This window comes from Desmodus rotundus, chromosome X, assembly GCF_022682495.2.
Source record: "Desmodus rotundus isolate HL8 chromosome X, HLdesRot8A.1, whole genome shotgun sequence".
NCBI lineage: Eukaryota > Metazoa > Chordata > Mammalia > Chiroptera > Phyllostomidae > Desmodus > Desmodus rotundus.
This window is the reverse complement of record NC_071400.1, coordinates 92,136,713-92,156,948: the sequence shown is the minus strand read 5'-3', so window position 1 is coordinate 92,156,948 and position 20,236 is coordinate 92,136,713. Positions and strand designations below refer to the sequence as shown.

At 46.3% G+C, this 20,236-nt stretch overlaps 1 protein-coding gene across 4 annotated transcripts in view; it reads right to left on the bottom strand.

Moving 5' to 3' along the window:
• Window positions 1–1,899: 1,899 nt before the first annotated feature.
• The window catches only part of RAI2 (retinoic acid induced 2), a 79,790-nt gene continuing 61,453 nt past the window's right edge, over window positions 1,900–20,236 (bottom strand). For 3 of the 4 annotated variants that reach the window (XM_045203189.2, XM_024569954.3, XM_045203188.2), the window contains exon 2: window positions 1,900–3,922. In XM_045203189.2, coding sequence (XP_045059124.1) covers window positions 2,315–3,898 — 1,584 coding nt within the window. In that variant the 5' untranslated portion in view covers window positions 3,899–3,922 and the 3' untranslated portion in view covers window positions 1,900–2,314. The remainder of the gene's footprint in view (window positions 3,923–20,236) is intronic. The other variant, XM_045203190.2, reaches the window with a different exon arrangement.

Below are 20,236 nucleotides of genomic sequence, written 5' to 3'. Positions count from 1 at the left end.
ACCCTGCTCCCAACTCAATACTATGAATGTAGCCTTCACAGATCTCAAAGGACAAGTCTCCCAATGCTACAGCTGGTCCCCGCCACAAAAGCCTCTCTCCTAAGGCCCCCAGAGATAAATGCCAAGGGCTATGGATGGACGCAGCTGGGGTTGGTGTGGAGGCCTGTAGCAGGAACCAGTCCCAGGGCTGGGGGATAACCCACAGTGGCTCAACAGCCAGGTTTGGCTCTGGAGCCAACATTTCTCACCCAACCAGAGCTGACAACTGAACAGAAGAGGGCATTGCCAGATACAACAAAGAGAAATCTGTAGCTTGAAGTTTTATAATGTAATTACAACCTACCAATGCCTTCCTTTCCACCTGTATGTCACTCAGCTTTAAGCACATGCTTCTAAAGGGCAAATTGGGAATTCTCTTCCCTCGAATCTGGAGGAGAAGCAATTCTTGCCAGTACTCTGTGAAGCCAGGGGCCCTGCGATGGGGGCAGCAGAAACAACTGCAACATGGTGATAAAAGATCTCGGGTGGATGGGAAGTGCTAGTCCCTAGGCACACTTGTGTTGGTTGTATTTGAAACTAGAATACACATGCCATGCTCAGGAAATCCACAGTGGTAGTAAAAATGGAAAAAGTCTGCACCATGTCAAAGCTGAAGGATAGAGTCTGGCTAGGGCAAAAGAACCAACTAGTTAGCCTAACAAGAAACAGCTATTTGGTTATTTACCATTGTGTTCCACTTTGAAAAAGAAGTGTTAACAACACAGGAAAAGAGCAGGAGAAAGAAAAGCCATTCTGGGTGTATGGTACAGGACCAGCTGAAGTTATAATCTTATACACAGAGGGCCTGGTAATAAAAGAACAATCTCACAACTGCTTCGCCTCCTGTTCGTGTTCACAGTAACAGCTGGATACATACTAATTGTGAGAAGCGAAAGAAAGAGCTCTAAGTTTAAAAGCAGGCAGGCCATGATCAATCTCTCACCAGCATGGTTTCAGACACAAGTGTGAGGTGGCACCTAGCAGGTCTGTTTAAAATGCACACTCGCAGTTCTTCACTTGTGTGGCTGTCCAAGGAGAGCAGTGCACTGTTCCCTCCTCCCAGGTACATCCCTTCCATCCATCCAGATGTGGCGTACGCAGTAGTTCTCAGCCTCAGCACTAGTGACATTTGAGCTGGATTGCTCTCTCTCTGGTGGGTGCTGTCCTGTGCATTGTGGGATGCTACCCACCAGATGCCAGTAGCATCTCCCCTAGCTGTGACAACCCAAAGTGTTTCCAGGCATTGCCAGATGTTCTCTGGGGGGCGTGATCACTCCTAGGTGAGAACCACTGTGCTAAATTCATTAAGAAATGTCTTTCTCTTCCCTCCCAGACCCCACTTCCAGATATTTACCCAGGGCCTGTAACACTGACAAGACAGACATCTCCCCATCCACAAGCAACAAACTTTCTTCTCTTTCTGAGTGGTCTTTGGTAATACTTTTGATTTGTAAGACTTTCAATTATTCAGAACTTATTACCAGTGAAAATAAGATCCTTTCCAGCTAAATTCTGGGATGGAGGCAGAGAGGAAGCAGGTAAATCATCCTTTTAAAGATATTTGTTTTAGTCTATGGAAAGTTCAGACACAGAATTCTACACACTAGTGTCTCTGTGAACTGAAATCTAGGCCTAGGGTACTTGAAACTCATCTCCTCCCACCCTACCCCCTTTGCCACATTTTTACAAATGAAGAAACCTAGAGACCTAGAGGGGGAAGTGACTTGCTTAAGGTCATACATATTCTGAATTCTATTTGGCCAATAGAATTATTCTTTGCCCAATATGCCTGAAGAGCTTAGGTTTCTAAACACAGAGAATTTGTAGTGCTTTACAAGTGACAGTTTGGGCTAAACCATGCCAGTTAAGGAATACAAATTTTAAGAATGATAGAATGCTGCAATCAATTAGTGCAAACAAACATTTATTGTGAAATATTCATCCTACCCTTTATTAGGTATTACATCATCAAAGCACTTTGTGGCAATGAAAATAGCTTTTTTACCCCTCTGATTCACCCAATATTCCATTAAAGCTGCAAAAAATGTGCAATCTGCTTGAAAAATAGGTTGCTCTTATTTACTCATTTGTGAAAAGTCAAAAATTAAAAAAGAAAATGATACTAGCTTACAGGGCCTCTAGAGCCAATTCACCTTCCTGCTTTCTAACTACTCCCCAAAATAATTAACAAAGATAATTTGTTTTAAATGCCTTTTTATAAAACCAATGCACCTTTCCTCATATTATAATCATAAAATTTTTAAAAAGCCATTATTTATTTTCTCGGAAAAAAGGTGGCCAGCCGTTGTTTTTTGATTGGGAGCATGTGTATTTCCTGGGAGTTCACTTTCTTGAACTTTATGTTTCGGCTTTTGACAGGTTTCCTAAGGAGCTCTGTGTTTCCCATGGATTCTTCTTGGCTGTTGATGTCATAGCCCTGAAACACCGAGTCTTCTCTTTTGAAGGAGAAGTTTTTGGTGGACACACCCGAGAGACCTTTGATCTTGCCACAGAAGATTGTTGGCATGGCGTCTTCCACGGAGACAATCACCTTGGCCGCCTGAGAGTTGCTCACCATCTCAATGTTATTTTCAGCCTTGACCTCACCACTGGGCTGGCTGGGCTGGCTGGGCAGCTGAGCAGCATTGCTGCCTTTGTGGCTATCCATCATGGCTGAGGCCTCATAGGGCGTGGCAGGGGCAAAGGGCATTTCCATGCCTCTGGGCAGTTTGTCTGTCACCATGTGACGTGGGCTGTCCACTGACCTGCTGCTGTTATACAGAGTCTCAGGGGAAGGCTCAGATTTCCGGTGGGCTGCCAGCGATAGGTCAAGAGCTGTATCCTCCTGGCAGATTGGGGGACTGACTTCTCTAGCCTTGAGCCAGGGCACCGACTTCATGGAGAGATCCAGAGCCTCATTCTCACCCCCCATCTTTATGACTGTGTGGCGGCTGAGCTGGAAATACTCCTTGGGCTGGAGGATGTCGAAGGGCTTCAGTTCCTCCTTCTCCAGAGGGGTGTGGGTGCCTTTAAAGGGGTGTAGGCCAAAGGAAGATGGTGGCTTGGATAAACTGGGGCTGAACTTGGACTCAGAACTCTGAGGCACTGGGATGGGGATGGGAATTGGGATGGGCACAGGCAAAGGGACAATCACAGGGTAGGGTACCAAGAGGGTGGCTGGCGGGACCAGGGGGGACAAGGGGGAGTTAAAGGGCTGAGGGGGCACAGGGGCATATCCAGGAGGAGGCTGACAGGGTGGAGGGCCAAGAGTGCCCTGTGCAGGAAACAAATTCTGGAGCACAGCTTCAAATGGCAACGTTGGCTCCTGTGGCTGGCTGGGGATGCGCAAGTCCAGGAGCTGGGGCTGGGTCTCGGGGTCCTCGGCTGCCTGGAAGAGGTTGTTGTGGATGGCATTGGAGGAGCATGGAGCCTCCTGCGGCAGGACCAAAGGGGAGTTGAGGTGCTGAAAGACATGCTGCTCCAGCACCACAGGCAGCTGCACGGGGCCCTGCGTGGTCATAACATAGGTGGCATTGCTGTTAGGGCTGAGCTCAGGTGCGGAGCTTCCCTCCACCTGCATGTGAATGGGCATCACCACTGGGCTCTCCCCAAGGCACAGGGGCTGCAACACAGTGGCAGCCACCTTTAGAGCCATGCCGCTCTGGGACTCGGCTGGGGGGTTCAGAATGGATGGGGCTGGCACCGTCACCAGGGCCTTCTTTACCAGGTCTGTGGAGTTGATGTTCCAGGCCTCCGTGGTGATCAGCTGGGCCATACCATTCTCCAGTCTGTTGTTGGGCAAGGCAGGAGAGGAGTTGGTCATGTCCATGGAGAGGTTCTGTGACTGCAGATCGTCCATCACTCGCCTCTGATGCCACTCAACCTGCAACATAGAACACACAACATGAATCTTCCTTTGGAGACAATTTATAATCGCCTTAAGAGCTCTCTCCACATCTTTTTAAAGTTTCTATATCTTAGTTAACCAGGGAGCACACCCATCTCTCTATGTACACATACACATTACAGACATTTCCTAATATATACGACCACACCCATGTGATCAGCTGTGCATGAAGAGCCCCAATTTAACAGATGATTTTGATATAAACACAGATGATGTAATGACTAAATAGCCAAGTGGGATTAAACAGTATTTTTAAGCCTAATACTCAGCTTATGTGTTTAGACTTCAACAGACACAAAGATTCATTCCACAGTGCTATATCAGACAGTTAAGATATGCAGAGATTTGACTCGTTCACATTCAACTAGGCAGCAGAAACTTTCCTTTTAGAAAAAAAAAAAAAACCTGTCACATTAGAATAGTCTATGAAAATGGAAAGGGGCCATTCCCCAAACTGCGATTGAAAAAAAAAATTTTAAATTAAAACAAAAAACTGTCTAGTAATAATTCTTCTGAAAGAGACTTGATAACAGGAACAGCAGTGCATTTACACAAGGTGGTCATTACAGTTGTTTCACTGTCTCCCTCCAAACAGTTGCATTCCCTTTCCTCCCAGCTCTCTACCAGTGCAGATGCAATCACTTCCATGAATGCTTATTGGGTCCAGTGTCACTTCCTCCAATCAGCTCATCTGTCTGACCTGTGACCTCTCCAAATTTCTTTTTTTTAAAAAAAAAGATGTTATTTATTTATTTTTAGAGAAAGGGGAAGGGAGGAAGAAAGAGGAGAGAAACATCAATGTGTTGTTGCCTCTCACATGGCCCCCACTGGGAACCTGGCCTGCAACCCAGGCATGCGCCCTGACTGGGAATCAAACCGGCGACCCTTTGGTTCGCAGCCTGTGTTCAATCCACTGAGCCACACCAGTGAGTACTTCAAATTTCTAAGTGTCAAGAGAAGGGGATGCTGGTCATTCTAGGGCTGGGAAAATGGAGCACTTGTTGGAAACAGGCATCCTCAAAGGTGAGATACCCTCTCTTGATGTCCACGAAACCTCTGGCCACCTTTAGAGAGGCCAAAGGAACCCAGCACAGGTGCTTCCTGGAGGAAGCAGGACTGCAGCTGCCAATATGGCTCTCCATGGAAACGTATCCATATTTAGCCTGGTTACCATGGAGAAGGCAGGCACCCTGTCTAACTCCAGGATCTGTGCAGCCCTGCGGTCTGGTTGGGATCAATAATAATTCAATAATCCTCAGTCTTGCTGGGCATCTCTGATTCTTGACCTCACCTGTCTGAGCTGTCTAGACTTTAGTCCTGTGGTCATCTAGTCCTCCTCTGCTCACCACCAAATTATCAACACAGCCTCCAAAACAAGCAAGACAGATGGGCCAGCACTCCATGGGATTAGAAATAAACAAATGACACATTGCTAGAGGAAGGCAGCTTTAACAAATGAGCAACTCTGTGATATTTCTAGATAATTCAGATGTGTCAAATGCATGAAACAAGGAGTTTCTCTGAAGCAGGAGGGGGGGGCAAGAGGAAGGATGCTGTGCAAAGCATCACTTTGTGCATGAAGACTGGTGGGTGATGTCCTTGGCAGTATGCACTGTATTGCCTCTGAGAGAGGGCTCCAGAGACTGGCTCCCTAGGGCCAGGGTGCCCTCTGGAAACCATGAGGTGACCCAGCATGCTGGTCAATAATGCCCTTGGGGCAGAGCAGGGAGGCAGCCTGCCCCCAGGAATCTGAGGGGGCTTGCCCTAACTGCAGGGCCTGGATTTTTCCTGAGAAGAACACTCCCTGATTTAGTACAAAAAACACCATACACCCAATATATCATTCATTTGTTCCTGCATGCAGGTATTCATTCATTCATTCATCCAACCAATTAATTTGCTGAATGCCTACTATATGCAAGCACTTTGCTGGGGGCTAGAGATGCTGTCATGGGCCAGACAAGGTTCCTGCTTTCAAGGAGATTATAGTCTAGTATGAGCACATGCCTTTGATTGGACAGAGATTCGCTAGCATGAGAGGGCATCCAAGTTATGCCACAAGTGGCAGCAACATCAGCAGAACAAAGTTTTGTTGGCTACTTGCTAGCAACCCTGTGAAAGCCCTGAGAACCTAAGGCCTCCTCCAGAAGGGTCTGCCTTGTTCCTCTTACTGGCCAGAACTCTCAGGGAGCCATGAGAAAAGGCTGACAGGAAGCTGGGGTGGGGCTGGTGAGGACAAGGACAGCAACAATCAGAGAAGGTACCCATGGTCACCCATCTGAGGTAGCTTCTGATGGCCTGCAAGGCAAGTCACTGGGAGAAGTCATGTTCTGTGCTTCCTGTGGGTTCAGGATTATCCAGCAATGAGACTGTTTTTCTCATAATGGGCTGTACCTGTCCACGCTTCCAGACATGGTGGCCTCCCTCCCTGTCTGTGTCCCTCAACACCCTTTCCCCCTACTGAGGAAGAGATGGCAAACTCCTCAATGCCTCCTGCCCCTGCTCCTGGAACATAGCTTCAGGTTAAGTGCCAGCTCTGATCTCTTCCTGCAAAACCTCACTCCTCTCCCTGCCTGGCCCTGGTTCTAGGCCTGGTACTCCCTTGGAACCTTCCTGCTCAGAGTGTGAAGAGAGGACCTCACCAGGGCAGGGCACCTCCCACAGGCCCCTGGTCTTCTCACAGATGGTAGAGCTCAAATTCACTGAGCATTTGCTATCAGCCAGGCCATCCGCTGAGAAAGCTGAGAACTTTCCATGTATTGCCTCATTTAATCCTTAGAACAACCCTATGAGATGGGTTCAATAATTATGCCCATTTCATTGATGATGATTCCACAGGAAGGTTAGATAAATAGGTTAAGGATACATGGAGGCTGGGGTTAGAGTTCAGGGTCACTCCCAGGCTCCTCCCTGTGGGAGCTGTAAAGGCCACAAACACCTCTCCATGCATTTCATTACTTGGCAGAGAGACCACTACAGACTCCTGTTCAACACTGAGTGCAAGGGGCCTGCAGAGGTGTGTGTGGGAGTGTTGAGAATAACATTTCTTCAAAGTGCTGGCCAGGTCCTTTCCAGAAAGTCATTGAACTATTTGCTCATTCTATTTTTTCAACCAGGCACCTTCTCTGTCCCTTTCACCAGGGAAAGAGTTGAAGGGGTCCCCAGAGTTCCTATCCTTTGGGAGTAAGTGCAGCCCAAAGTGGCTTTGGTTCTGTTACTAGACGGGTAGGAGGCCTCTATCCTCTCAGCCTCTTTCCAGTTCCCCACCTACCCCACCCTTACTAAGACAGAGGTCTTGTGGGTGGGAGGGCACATCAGCACTCATGAGTCACAGGGAGGCCATCAGACCCTCTGCTGGGGCCTCAAGTCTCTGTACACAGGGCTGCACCAGATAGGATGCAGAACAGGGCATGATGCAGTGGGGGGTGAGCTGTGTACAGCATATCAGGGGCAAAGGCCCAAAATCTCACTTCCACTTCCTCCCACATGACAGCTTTGGTCCTGCCTGATGCCTCAGCCAATGAAGGCCCTGTAAACACCCCAGCTCCTTCCCTACAGAGCCACCACCTGCTGAGACTGCCTTTCCTCCAACACTGAGTCCCAGCTCTCCACCAGGTACCAGGTGGCACTGGGGCTAAACCAGCAAAGGAAGCAGGAACCTGCCTTTGTCATGTACCCTCCTCCCACCATCCAGAAAGGCTCTCCCTCTCTTTCTCTCTCTCCTCCACCACCCCTGTCATTCACCCTGCCAGCAGGCACCTTAACTACAGGTGAGCAGTTGGGGAGCCTGAGTGCACCCAGTGTGGGTAGAGCATGCCCTGAAAGTAACAATCAGCTCAGGGATGAGGGTTCAAAGGGTAAGTCTCTCTCCCTCAGGATGACCCATGAAATCAGATAATGACTAGAGAGAAGGAGGAGGCCTGTCCTCCTCCTGGTTGGCATGGAGTGAAGGGTGCACTGAGAACTTAGTCAAATGCAGCAGTATCTCAGGAGACACCAACTAGTGCTCCAGCAGAGGGGGCAGTGGTTTTTTTCAGAGGCCACAAGGAACTTTTTGTTTGGGTTTTTGAAACATTGTTTGCAAATATATTTAAATGAGGTTACCAACCCATTCCCCTGCAGCCATCATTACTGGGGGTATGGGGCAGGTCAGTAAATAAGGCAGTGTGGCCAGTGCAAAGTGGGAGATGTGGGCCTGTGGGTTGTAGGAAACCCTCACCCTCTTGGCCCTTGGCTGGGGTTGGAGGGCTGGGAACTGGAATTTGGGGTCCAGCCTGGTGTAGGCCATGTGTCTATGCCTACTACCTATGGATGGAGACTCTGGGGAAAAGCCTCAGGGCCCAGGGCAGATGGGGAGGTGGGGAGGGACTGTCTGGGGCAGCAGTTGGACTCAGAAACCTGTGAGGTCACAAACTTGTTATCTGAACTCTGAACTCCTCATCTTACTATCATAAAGAACTGAGTGCACCAGGCACAGATTCTTTTAGGATCAGCCCCTCAGTCTGCAGTCTTCTTAGGCTTTTGCCCTCAGCCAACAAACTCCTGCTCACCTGTTAGACTTTGGGGTCTCATCCTCTGAGAACCCCCCACACCGCACTGAGCTCCCATGGGACCATGATTTACTCTTGTCTAGTCCCGATTCTTCTCTCATACTTGCATTGCCTATTTTACTCATCTTCAGGAGGAAAGAACTGTGTCACCACCTCATCTTCATATCTGTATCTCTCAATAGCAGATACTCAGTAAATACTTTCAGAATGAAGGAGAACATGAAAGAGTATCTAAATCTTTCTGGGCCTTGTGTTCTCATGCCCAGCCTCTTGTCACAGCCCCACCATTGATAAATCATGGTGTGTTAAGGCTGAAAGGGACATTAAAGCTTACATCTGTATCTTCTCCCTGACTCTCTTTATAGCCAAGGAAACTGTGACCTAGAAAGGCTAACTAAAACTCGCCTGAGGTCCTTTATTAGAGATATCACCCCACTCTCACTGTGGAAAGGGCAGAGGGTCAGGCCCCACAGGTGCCATGGAGGGTAACATGGCAGCCACCCACCCTCACCAGCCAGTGGGAGCCTCCAACAGGACATTAGATGCAAAAGCACTTTGTGGACAGAGAAGTCCTATGGGGATGAGCGTGAATGAATCTATCTTGAGCTCCTGTGTTCCTCTGACGCACCCAGAAAAAAGAAAACCAAGAAAAGCTGCATGTGTGCTATTTTCCTTATAAGCAGTTACATTTGTGAAGAAGCCACCTGGGGCCTCACTGCAGTGACCCGCCTTCTTCTGTGCCCCACCAGTCACCTTCGCCCTCTGTGCCTGTCTCTCAGGCTTCTGGCCTCCAGAGCATTGTACAAAACACTCACTTCACCCTATGGACCTCCATACAAATGCATGTTTTTGTAATGAGGATTCACTTATAGTGTAATTTAAAAAGTGAAAACACTTGAGCACTCAGATAATTTAGACTACTGTCCAGGTGCTAGAATCCATCTATTTTCTTGCTGTGGGCATTTAACACTGTCTAAGTCACATACACACTCACAAATAACCTAATACCCTCATTCCTAAGACCCTCAGCCACATCTTAAATGATCCCACGGGGTTGCCTGAAGTGAATGTACCAACTCAAACCGAAGGAAGATCAGAATGTGACTGTGAACCCCACACTGACCCAGGGCAGTGTCCCTGAGACTACCTGAAGCAAAACCTGGTTTTTGAGCCAGAAATATGGACAATAGCCCTGGGGCATGTTGGGAGCCTTTCTCAGAGGCCCAGATCGAGTTATGGAGAGGGGCTTGATTTTATTTTGTTAATTGAATGCATTTTCACCACAGAAGCAGCTATCAAGATGAATCAGAAGGCCCCTGGTCTACAGCACCAAATGCTCCTGAGCAAATGTTTTAGGACTGGGTACTTGGTATGGTGGGCAGGGGTTAGTTACCTCATAGCAACTCAAGGCAGGGGCCATTGCCTCCTTGGGAGCCCTGTGAGGACCATATGACTACCAGAGTCAGGTCTCTGGAAGGTGAACTCAGCCTCAACGGAAGCCATCTTAGTGATTTGGGCTACACTGGACAGATTCCACCTCAGGACCCAGCTGCTCCAGTAGGAGCTTTGCAGCCTCCTCCGGCCTCTGTCTCAATGCTGGAATCTGGAAAGACTAGGGTATAGGACCTGCTCCTGGGCATGTCCCCTTCAGCACCAGTGGCCTGTAGATGTGGCCTGCTTTCCTTTTCCAGTGAAATAAGCCTCATGTACATTGTACCTAGCAAGATAAATTTCTTCCTCAAAGCATTCATTTAAAAAAAAATTCTGATAATTCTTTGAAGTAATGTGTTTCCCAACTGTAGATTCTTGACAGCTTTGCTTTTTGTGGAGCCTGTAGGCAGTTATCAATCTTTCCATGTCAAAACCGGATGGTCTGTGTCCTTGTGGCTCAAAGTGGGGTCCTTGTATGAGCAGCAGCATCTCCTGAGAGCTGGCTAAACACAGGGATTCTCAGGCCCCGCCCAAACCTCCTGAATCAGAATCTGCATCTCAACAAGCTCCAGGTGATTTGTGTGCAAGTTAAAATCTAACGAGTACTGGCTTAGAGTTCTCAAACTTGGCTGCACATTAGAATTGTCTGGGAACTTTAAAAAATGCTGATGCTTGGGCCCACCACCAAGACTCTGATTTAATTGGTCTGGGGTGCAACTGGGGCATTGGAGTTTTTTTGAGCATTGGGGTTTTTAAAAATTCTCTGGGTGATTGTAATGTGTAGTCAAGTTGGTAACCCTTCATCGAAGGGCCAGAGAATAAGGCCGCTGGTCAGCCAACCTTCTTTGTGGCTGACCTTGTTTCTTGCTTCACAGAAGAGGCAAAAGGCACGAACCCCGAACTTCCCCGCAGCCTCACAGTGTCTCCCCATGTTCCTCCACCCCCAGGACAAGATGAGATGTCTTTCTTTCTTCAAGGCTGACTTCCCAGGGACTCTCTGCTAAGAAACCTAACCCCTTCCAGATGCACCCTATTCTGAGGATGTTTTCCATCCAGTAGTTAGTTCAGCCATACCCTCAACGACTGATCTAATTCAATATAAAAATCACCAACCACTTACTAGTTAAACAAGCAGAACATACATTTTATCCTTTAGTACAACATGGAGATTGCTTCATCATTCAGGACCTGATATGAACTAAATATATAAGAGGTAATTCCGACTGGGTAAAACATGGTTTTCCTCTCCTGATAGGGTATAATAATTGTTAATCACTTGCGCCAGTGATTAAATTTTCTGAGCTTTAAACATCAGCACAGGGCCTTTCTGCTGAAGCTGTGAACATAATTACCACACGAATGTCTCCCTAAATTGTTTAAAATACAAAGAATACACAAAACAGTCACCCATCTTATGGCCAATTGCCTTTTACACTCAAACATCAACACAGCCTTCCAAAAGGAATACGACTACCCAGGTTAGCTTTGAAAATGAGCTCTCCAACATGTTACTTAATATATTAAAACAATGGTGGCCAGGCAGTTTATGATTGAGTCTGACCTTCATGAAGATGGATAGTGGCTGTAGGGAAGTTCTGCCAGAGAGAACAGAGTGTAAATCTTAGCTTTGATATGATATTGATGGAAAATGGAAAAGGTGGGCAAGTCAGACAGAGGAAGTGGTGGGCCTGAGTGTCATAAACTAGCCATCGACACCAGGGAACACCAAGGTCTTCCCAGAGAGTGGGGTAAGGTAGTCAGGGGGTGCTATAAAACTTAGTTATGTTCATTTTATCATCTTATTCTTTTTATTCTCATTTTCTATTTTGTAGCATATGTAATAAATACAGGAAGACATAATAATGTGTGTGTGTTGAGGGTATGTTCAACGTTTTTTTCTGATAAGAGTACAGGAATGAAAAAGTTTTGACTCAGCTGGGGAAATGACGCTCTAAAGCCCCATTGAGAATTCCAGGGTCCCTCTGCCTGAACAAGTCTTAGGGTCACTGGCCCAATTCACCCTCCCCCCATTTTTTAGAGCAGGAAACCAAGGTTCAGAGGCTAAGTGAGGCTCAAAGGTTGTGAAGTTCACCAACTCCCAGACCTGTGTTCCTTCAAAAGCCCAGTCCCTCACCCATGGATTTGGTTTCAAATTTCACATGTGCCTAAGGGGTCCCTTGCTACATCTCTATCTTTACCAGCATTGAACACCAAAGTATGTGAGATGGTCTGATTCAACCATCAAAATGTCAAACAGAGTTTGATGGGTGAGATTCTTGATTTAAAAAAAAGATGAAACAAACCTTTGAGTCTGTGATACCTAACATACAAGTGATTGAAACTGAAGAGATCAAATTCAAGACACAAATACACATGAACTTTTTATGACAGTGGGAAAGACATTTTGTGTCCCTGGGAATCAGTTTCTTCTTCTGTAACCTGGGGGTACTGCCCCACTCTCATTGTGGGGTGGAAAGTTAATTCAGGCTTCTCAGGAGTGAGTAGTGTCCACTGAGGAGTCAAACCTGGCCTAGTAATTGCTGCGGGCCATGAAGGATGGGTAATTGTGGGCTTCTGGGAGAATTGGAAGGAAGAAGGAAAGGGCACAAAGGGGTGGGGGATAGGGCAAAACTGGGGTGGGTCTGGCTGGGTCACTCCCATGACCATTGAAAAGACTCCATTCCCCACCCTCCCAACTCTAAAGATAAGGCCACAGGGGGATGAGGGGAGCACCTTGGAGGGAGGGAGCAGGAATTGTGAAAAGGGAGACATTGAGAGCCGAGGTAGGTTCTTCTGGGAATTCTGGTTCATCTTTAAACCAGGCCAGGGGGAGTAAAGTCTGACAGGAAGGGAGAAGGTAAGAAAACCTCTTCAGCTTCAGTCTGACCATGGTTTATTTCTCTTGGGACTCAACTTCCTATAGCAGGACAGTCTCTGTGGATTAAAGATATCAGAACACTGGCAAAGAACCCACTATGTGCCAAACATGCCTACTATGTGGTCCCTGCTGGGTCTCAGGTTAGAGCTGGGCCTCACCAAGTAAACACGTTTGTACAAACCTGTTTGAAAAGACAGATAGTAAATCTGGACAAATCTGAAGAATACAGGGAAAACTTCATGACTAGAATCAATAGCTCACAGGCTCGGTTTTCTGTTGGTGGCTTTGACTGGGTTCCACCAGAGCACAAGAGGGATCTGGGAGACTGTCCTGCCTCCTTTCTCACCCAGGTGGAGAGTGTCAGCTGTCTTTGCACTTTTGAGCTTATTTATATTCCTTGTCACCTCCGGCCTGCCCACAAAGGACCTATGGCAGCTCCAGAGCCTTGTAAACCTGGGTGCAGGGCTGGAACAGGGAACCATGTTTACATCCACTCATGTATTTATTCTTTCGAAAACTATCTGAGCCCTGGTCGGTGTGGTTCAGTTGGTTGGAGCATCATCCCATAGTCAAAAAGTTGTAGGTTTGATTCCTGGTCGGGGCACATATCTAGGTTACGGGTTCAATCCCTGGTTGGGGCACATACAATCCCTAGTCCGAGCATGTATGGGAGGCAACTGACTCATGTTTCTGTCTTGCATTAATATTTCTTTATCTCCTTTCCTTTCTCTCTAAAAGCAATGAAAAAAATGTCCTGGGGTGAGGATTAAAAAAACCCCTATCTGAGCACCTACTGTGTGCCAAGAAGGCACTTCCTATCCCTCCACCCTGGCACTGTTTTCTCCATAGGCACTGTTGCCTTCTCTCTTGGTTCAATTCCCAAATGATTAACCAATTGATATTCTGCCAGGGTTATCTGCTTCTAACAGGGCTCCTTCAAGACCCACATTTCTTGCAGAGATAAAGGAATAAGTCTTTAAAGAAGAATGTCAGTCCCTAGGCAGCAGTGGAAAAAGATGTTGGTGCTAAGGACCTCTCTAAAGTAGAGAAGAAATGCTTATTCTCTTGAGAGAACTGCCTCTGAAATGAAGAGGAAAGAAGTGCCCTCCTCAAGTCCTGGTGAACCTCGGTGGAAGGTGAGAAGCACACCTGAGAATCATAGGAGAAAATTATGAAGAACTGCTGTTGGTGGCAGTGGGCTATGAGAGTCAGTGAGGATCTGTCTCTGTGTCCAGCCAAGGCCCCACAGCCTTCTGCTGCACACACAGAACCCCAAACATCATCAGGTGGTGCTGCCGGAGCAGCTATCTTGTACAGGAGCACAAGTCATGTTTAAGGTCTCAGGCGAAGGTCTGTCATGTTAAAAAAACTATGGTTTTTGGTGATTTTTTTTTCTGGCAAAAAGGAAACCTCTTAAATATGGAACAAAGAGTAGGGTGAAACCTGCCTCTGGACAAGAAAATACTTCTAATTAGATTGAGATACAAAGGTTAAATTTTTGTTCTGGGAAAAGGGTTGTTTATAATCCCATGTCATTAGCAGGACATTTTCCAGAGACTAGTGTGCCAGAAATAGACCCTCTAAAGGGTCACTGGAAGGAAGGGGTATAGATTTGTGAAGTATAAAGGACTGGAGTTCAGATTTTCCCTTTCTCCTAGTGCATGTGGGCCCCTCACCAATCACTGGCACAGAAACAGTACCAGCCTCACCCTGGGTACTGGGTACCCTGTGAGAGTGGTCAGAAGTACTAGCTTTGAACTCAGACAGGCCTAAGTTCAAATTTAAGCTCTGTCTACCTTTACTAGCTGTGTGACCTTGGACAAGCTGGTTCTAAGCTTCAGTTTCCCTCTGTGCAAAATGGGGATTTAAAAAAGACCTGGGATGGTTACAACAATTGTAGAAAATAATCCATGTAAACTATTTGGCACAGTGCCTAGCACATGGAAAGTGCTCAATAAAACATGACCATTGTTACTACCACCATCATCATAATCATTGTTGTCATCTTGTCACCAGAGTCACTGTCATCATTATCAGATCCACTACTCTAATTTCCTCTGAGCATCTTAAGTAGCATTACAAATGCTCCCAATAGGTTTGTACATTCAGTTTCCAAGTTAAAACCCTGTTTGTTCAAAGATTCATTTTAAAATCAGCTGCTAAGAACTGGGAAGGCATTTACCAGAGAATTAATGTTACACCTGATGGTGAGGTTTCCACAAAAACTCACTTAACCCCCAACATGGCTGAAATACTCAAACTGAATATAGAAAGCCATGCTGTTGCAGTATTGGAAATGAAAGACAATGGGAAAACAATTAAATACATCTATTTCTCATTTGGGCTGAAAAGGCTGAGCACTAAGAAGAGGTGACCAGAGCCTTTCATATTTTGAATACAGACTCATGAACATGTAGGGGTCCAGAACAAGTCTCCCCAGAATGTGCCACTGTGAATTATTTTGTGCTGACAATAATTAATGCCCAACAAACTCAAGAAGAGGTTTTCTCCCTCCCCCTTTACTTGCCTAAAGAATTCAGACAGGAGAGCCAGTTTCAGGAAGGGAACCTCAGCATATTCACCTCAGCACATAGGAACTAAGTGTGGCAGACAGGGAGGGCCCAAGCAAGTCTGTTTGTTAGAGATTCCCCTGTGCACCATTGTTTCTGGGCGGCCAGGCAAGAATTTGTGTCCCAAATGTTTGCTGTTTCTAGAATTGTCTACTTTCCCTTTGAAGTCCAAGACCCCTGCTCCTTCTCTTTACTGCAGAATGGCATATAAGCCTCAACTACCTAATGCATCCTGGGGTCCCATATCCTTAGGGAACCCACATATGCACATATGTAATAAAAATTGGTCATTTTCTCCTGTTAATCTGTCTCATGTTAATTTGATTATTAGACCAGCCAGAAGAACTTCTAAGGGTTGAAGAGAAAGCATTTTTCCACCTCCATAAGCATTTATGAGGTTCAGCAGTATCCTTACTGCTGATTGGATATGATATATAATTTCACTTCAGATCCTACAGTTTTCCTTCTGGTTGTTGGCACAAGAGACTAAGTAGCTCTCCTCTCCTGCTCAGCAGTGGGATTAGGGTCATTTTTTCACTCGCAAGAGGAACAAAAACAAGGGAGGGACAGAAGAGGAGAGGAAGATGAATAAAAGAGGGAGACAGAAAGCAAAGAGATTTTCTAATATAACTGGGCAGGAGTTGAAGGAAAGAAAGGGTGGGGAGAAAATGAAAAACTATGAGGAAGAGGCTGCTTAGCTGCAACTGATAAACCAGAAACAGGAAAGCATCCAATGAGCATTATTGAGATGGCCACAATGGGACGCTGCTGACCTACAACAGCTTGGTTACAGCGCACTGTGGTGGAAAGAAAGGTGGGACTGGAGCTTCCTAGCACAATGAGAATGTGGAAAAGATACCTCTAGTACTCGTGAACAAGGAAGATGATACAAAGTTGAGGAAAGCGTCCCCCATCCAAGCTTTAAAACCACCAAGCACATTCACTTGTGACTTGGTTATGCTGTCAGTTCTAGGAAAAAAAACATAGATTTATCTTCTTTTGGTGACTAATCTTCATTTTTGTTTACCTCTCACCCCTCTTTGGGCAGTTAAAATTGGGTTTCTCCCATCAAAATTGGGTTTTCAGTAAAGAAGCTGAAAAACTCACTCACTGAGGCCTCTGACTGACAGGTTTGAGAATTATGTTTCCTTTATTGGTATAATAAACATAATTCAGTCAGTGATAAAGCTATAGACATAAAAATGAAACTCTAATTGAGGAATTTCACATACCCATTATGGGGAGGGACCTTCCTAATTGTTTTGAAATCTCTCCATACAGACAAGAGTCTAAAATTATGATCAAGTTGGTTGGCTCTCTTAAAAGGCACTGAGGTTCAAAATGGGGGTGGGACATAGCCTCAACATTTAAGCACTCACAGCTAGAAGAGGAAGTGAATACAAGTCAGTTCTTCATTCCTTATAGACTCAATCCACAAACACTGTTCACACACCAGGAACCTCAGGAGTATGTGCCTCCCGGGTGCAGAGATTTTAGCAGTATCCAGAATTGTCCTTACGTCATGGTACTTCATGCTCCTTACTTACCTTGTTACTGAACTGCCTGCCTCCTGCGACTCTGGTTTCTGTCTTACCAGGCTTGGAGATTATAATAACAGAATGTCTTCTTCATAGGGGTCATTGACAGTGTCATCTGTTGGGGAAACACCTGGTCATGGTGCCCTAAATTCATGATATTGTGTCTTCACATAATAAGCACTGGAACTTTGCAGTGCATGACTGGTGTAAAGCAGACATGGTTGGTGCTCTGCCCCTATGTCCCATCAGACTGGCTGGCCTCTATATCCCAAAGACTGTTTACTGCAAATACCTGTGACTCTCACTGAGAACATTTTTTTCTCAGAAGCACACTGGGCCTGCATGTGGGGCTAGCTGGAAATGCTAAGGAATTAACACACATTCCAGGAGTGGCCCTTGATCAGTAATGGATGAGGGTTGGTGAATAAACATGCCAACTCCAAGGCATTTGTTCTCCACTGTCTCCCAACATCCCCAGTGGAACCGAGCCCTTTTCCTGTCTCGATGCATCACTCCTCCACTGCTGTTTTCTGCGATCTTCTCCCAGATAAACTACTTTCAGTCAAATCAGTCTGTTTTGGGGTGAACCCCACTAAAATAACTAGCCAGTTGGGTTCACAAAAAAACAAGCTTCCCTCTTTTACCCACCTCACCATGTCTACCACTATTGGTGATGGTCATTAAATTTGCATTGTGGCTGTAGCACTGCAATAGCTCGTTGTGCATGGAGAATGGGGCAGGGGGTGCGCAATCCTTTGAAAGCCCCTAACTTCTGCATAGAAATCTGTTAAGGCAGAAACCAGAGTCGCAGGAGGCAGCTGGTTCAGTAACAGGGTAAGTAAGGAGCATGAAGTACCATGACGTAAGGACAATTCTGGATACTGCTAAAATCTCTGCACTCGGGAGGCACATACTCCTGAGGTTCCTGGTGTGTGAAGAGAGGAATCAGCTCACAAGAAGTAAGCCTTGAGATCTCATAAACAGCCAGGCACATAAAAAGGCCAGGGATGGTTCTGTTTCCAAAAGCAAAATGGTCTGGAGGTAGGAAGCTTGGCTATTGTGTTCCTTTGCTACACTGTAACTGGGGCTTCGAGAAAGTTCTTTTAATCATATTTGTGCTGACTGGAATGCAAGATGTTCCTGGGATGACTCACAGAGTTTCTCTTCTGGTGATCTTGTGTTCCAACTCAGGGGCCAAAAAACAATAAATAAACAAATGCCACTTCGCTTCATCAGCTGTATACCACCTAAAAATAATAACAATAATCACCTTGACCCAAGTAGTACTAGATGATGCAGGAAGAAGCGGGTGGAGAGTGCTCATCTTTGAAACAGGGAGCCTGCTTTCTGGAATTGTTTTGTCAAAATTACCCCTCTGCCTGGAGGCGAGCTTTTTCAAAAGCAGAACAATGTACTCTGAAGAATCTTAAGGTCGGTGAGTCTTTTGAAGTCCAATAAATTCACTATATTTATTATCTTAAAGCAAGTATGGTGGTTGCAGCTAATACAGCACAAATAGTGCAAGGCTGAGGTGGGGCAAGGAAAAACTGCTGTGTAACATCTGGCTAGTTGACAATGAAGATATAGGTGCTATTTCCTATTTTTTAGGGGGAATTCCAAGAGTTCTCCTGGAATTTGTGTGTTTACATACACACACACACACTGCCCCCCTATGGTGGGTGAGCAGAAAGGAGGCCACCTCGTGTCCCTGTAACACTCAAGGCAGATCCCCAAAGCAAGATTCATGGTGATTCTCCTTTGTCATCACCTGCTCTACCTCTGGGTTCAGTCATTAAACCTTTAATCTTAGAAGTGACATGTGAACTTGGCCTGGCCACATGGGCGGGGATTTCAGCAGAGATGATGGAACGGGGGAGGTGCAGAAGTGCAGGAGGAAAGGCACAAGAGGAAAGGTGTGGGGACTGGCCAGCAGGCTAGGCAGCTGGAGCACAGGGCTTGGGGGAGCTTGAGGGAGAGACAGGGTGCTGTGAATATTAGAGGGGTGTCTGGGCCTTCCAAAGTGTGTTAAAAGGTGCCCCCCAACAGTGAAACTTGTGCCCCAAAGAATAGAAAACTCAACCAACACAATCTTGATGTCTTCACAGGCCCTAAGGAGGTCAGGAGACAGTACTAAGGAAGGTTGGGAGGAAGAGAAAGGACATTAATTGGCAGGGCTGTGCTAGCTCCCCATTCTCTATCTTTCTCACATACTCACCAGATGATATTAATAAACTATTTATTAAGATTTACTTATTATGTGCCAGGCACCCTGCTAGGTATTTTACATTCATTTTCTCATCTCGGTTTCTCGGCGACCCCCAGCAGCTAAGTACCATCTTGCTGTGAATTGGTTTGTTGGGTTTTTGTTCTTCTCTTTTTCCAGGAACAGAGCTGTGAGTCCCCAGGGAGTGCTTGTTTTAGTGGGAGGGAGGAAAAGAGTTTTCTAGAATGTGAACAACATTCAGTGCAGGGAAGGCAGGTCTGGGGGAGGTGAGGAAAAGATAGGGCAAAGGTTCCTGGCTCTATACGTGGGGGCAGGTGGGGATGGGGAAGGCAGGAAGGGAGGAAGGAGGAGTAAGTGTCTTCTCACCTCTGACTAGAGCCTAGAATTCCTTGACCTTGTGCACCTGGGGCAGGCCTAGCCCTGAACTTCCCCCTCCATCATTATTGCAGCCAGCCATTAATTCTCCTGGAAGGACACGAGTATTCTCATTTCTTTGTGGAGCCCATGTCTCCCTTCCTACTCCTCCAGACCAGTTTGTATCCCAGTCAGGGCTTCCCTCCCAGCAGTCCCAGGAATATACAGAGTAGGGCAAAGGTAGGTTTACAGTTGTTGGTATGGAAAATAGTACAATAATTAATGAATAATAATACAGGAATAAACTCTGTTTCACATACTCACAACTGTAAACCCACTTTTGCCACACTCTATATTTGATCTGTGGCTGTCTGGCTTCCTATTCAACATTCGTATTTCCTCTCCTGCCTGCACTACACTTCCCAGCCTCCCTTGCCGTTAGTGGTGGCCATGTGCCTGAATTCTAACAACAGAGTGTGGATGGAAATGATGTGCACCTCGTCCAGGCCTGGCTCCTACAAACCTTCCTTCCATGGTATTCTAATCTACTCTTCCCTCACCTTGATGCACAGAGACCTCTTGAAAGCCACCTGTTGGAGACAGTATAGCCACAAGAGGGAAAGGCCTACATGCCTCATCATGGTGTGAAGGAGAGTCACTGGCCATCAGGAACACCCATTTTGGGCTTTATGTGAATGAAGAATAAACTTCCATTGCTTTTGAGCTGTGGTACACTTCCGATTTG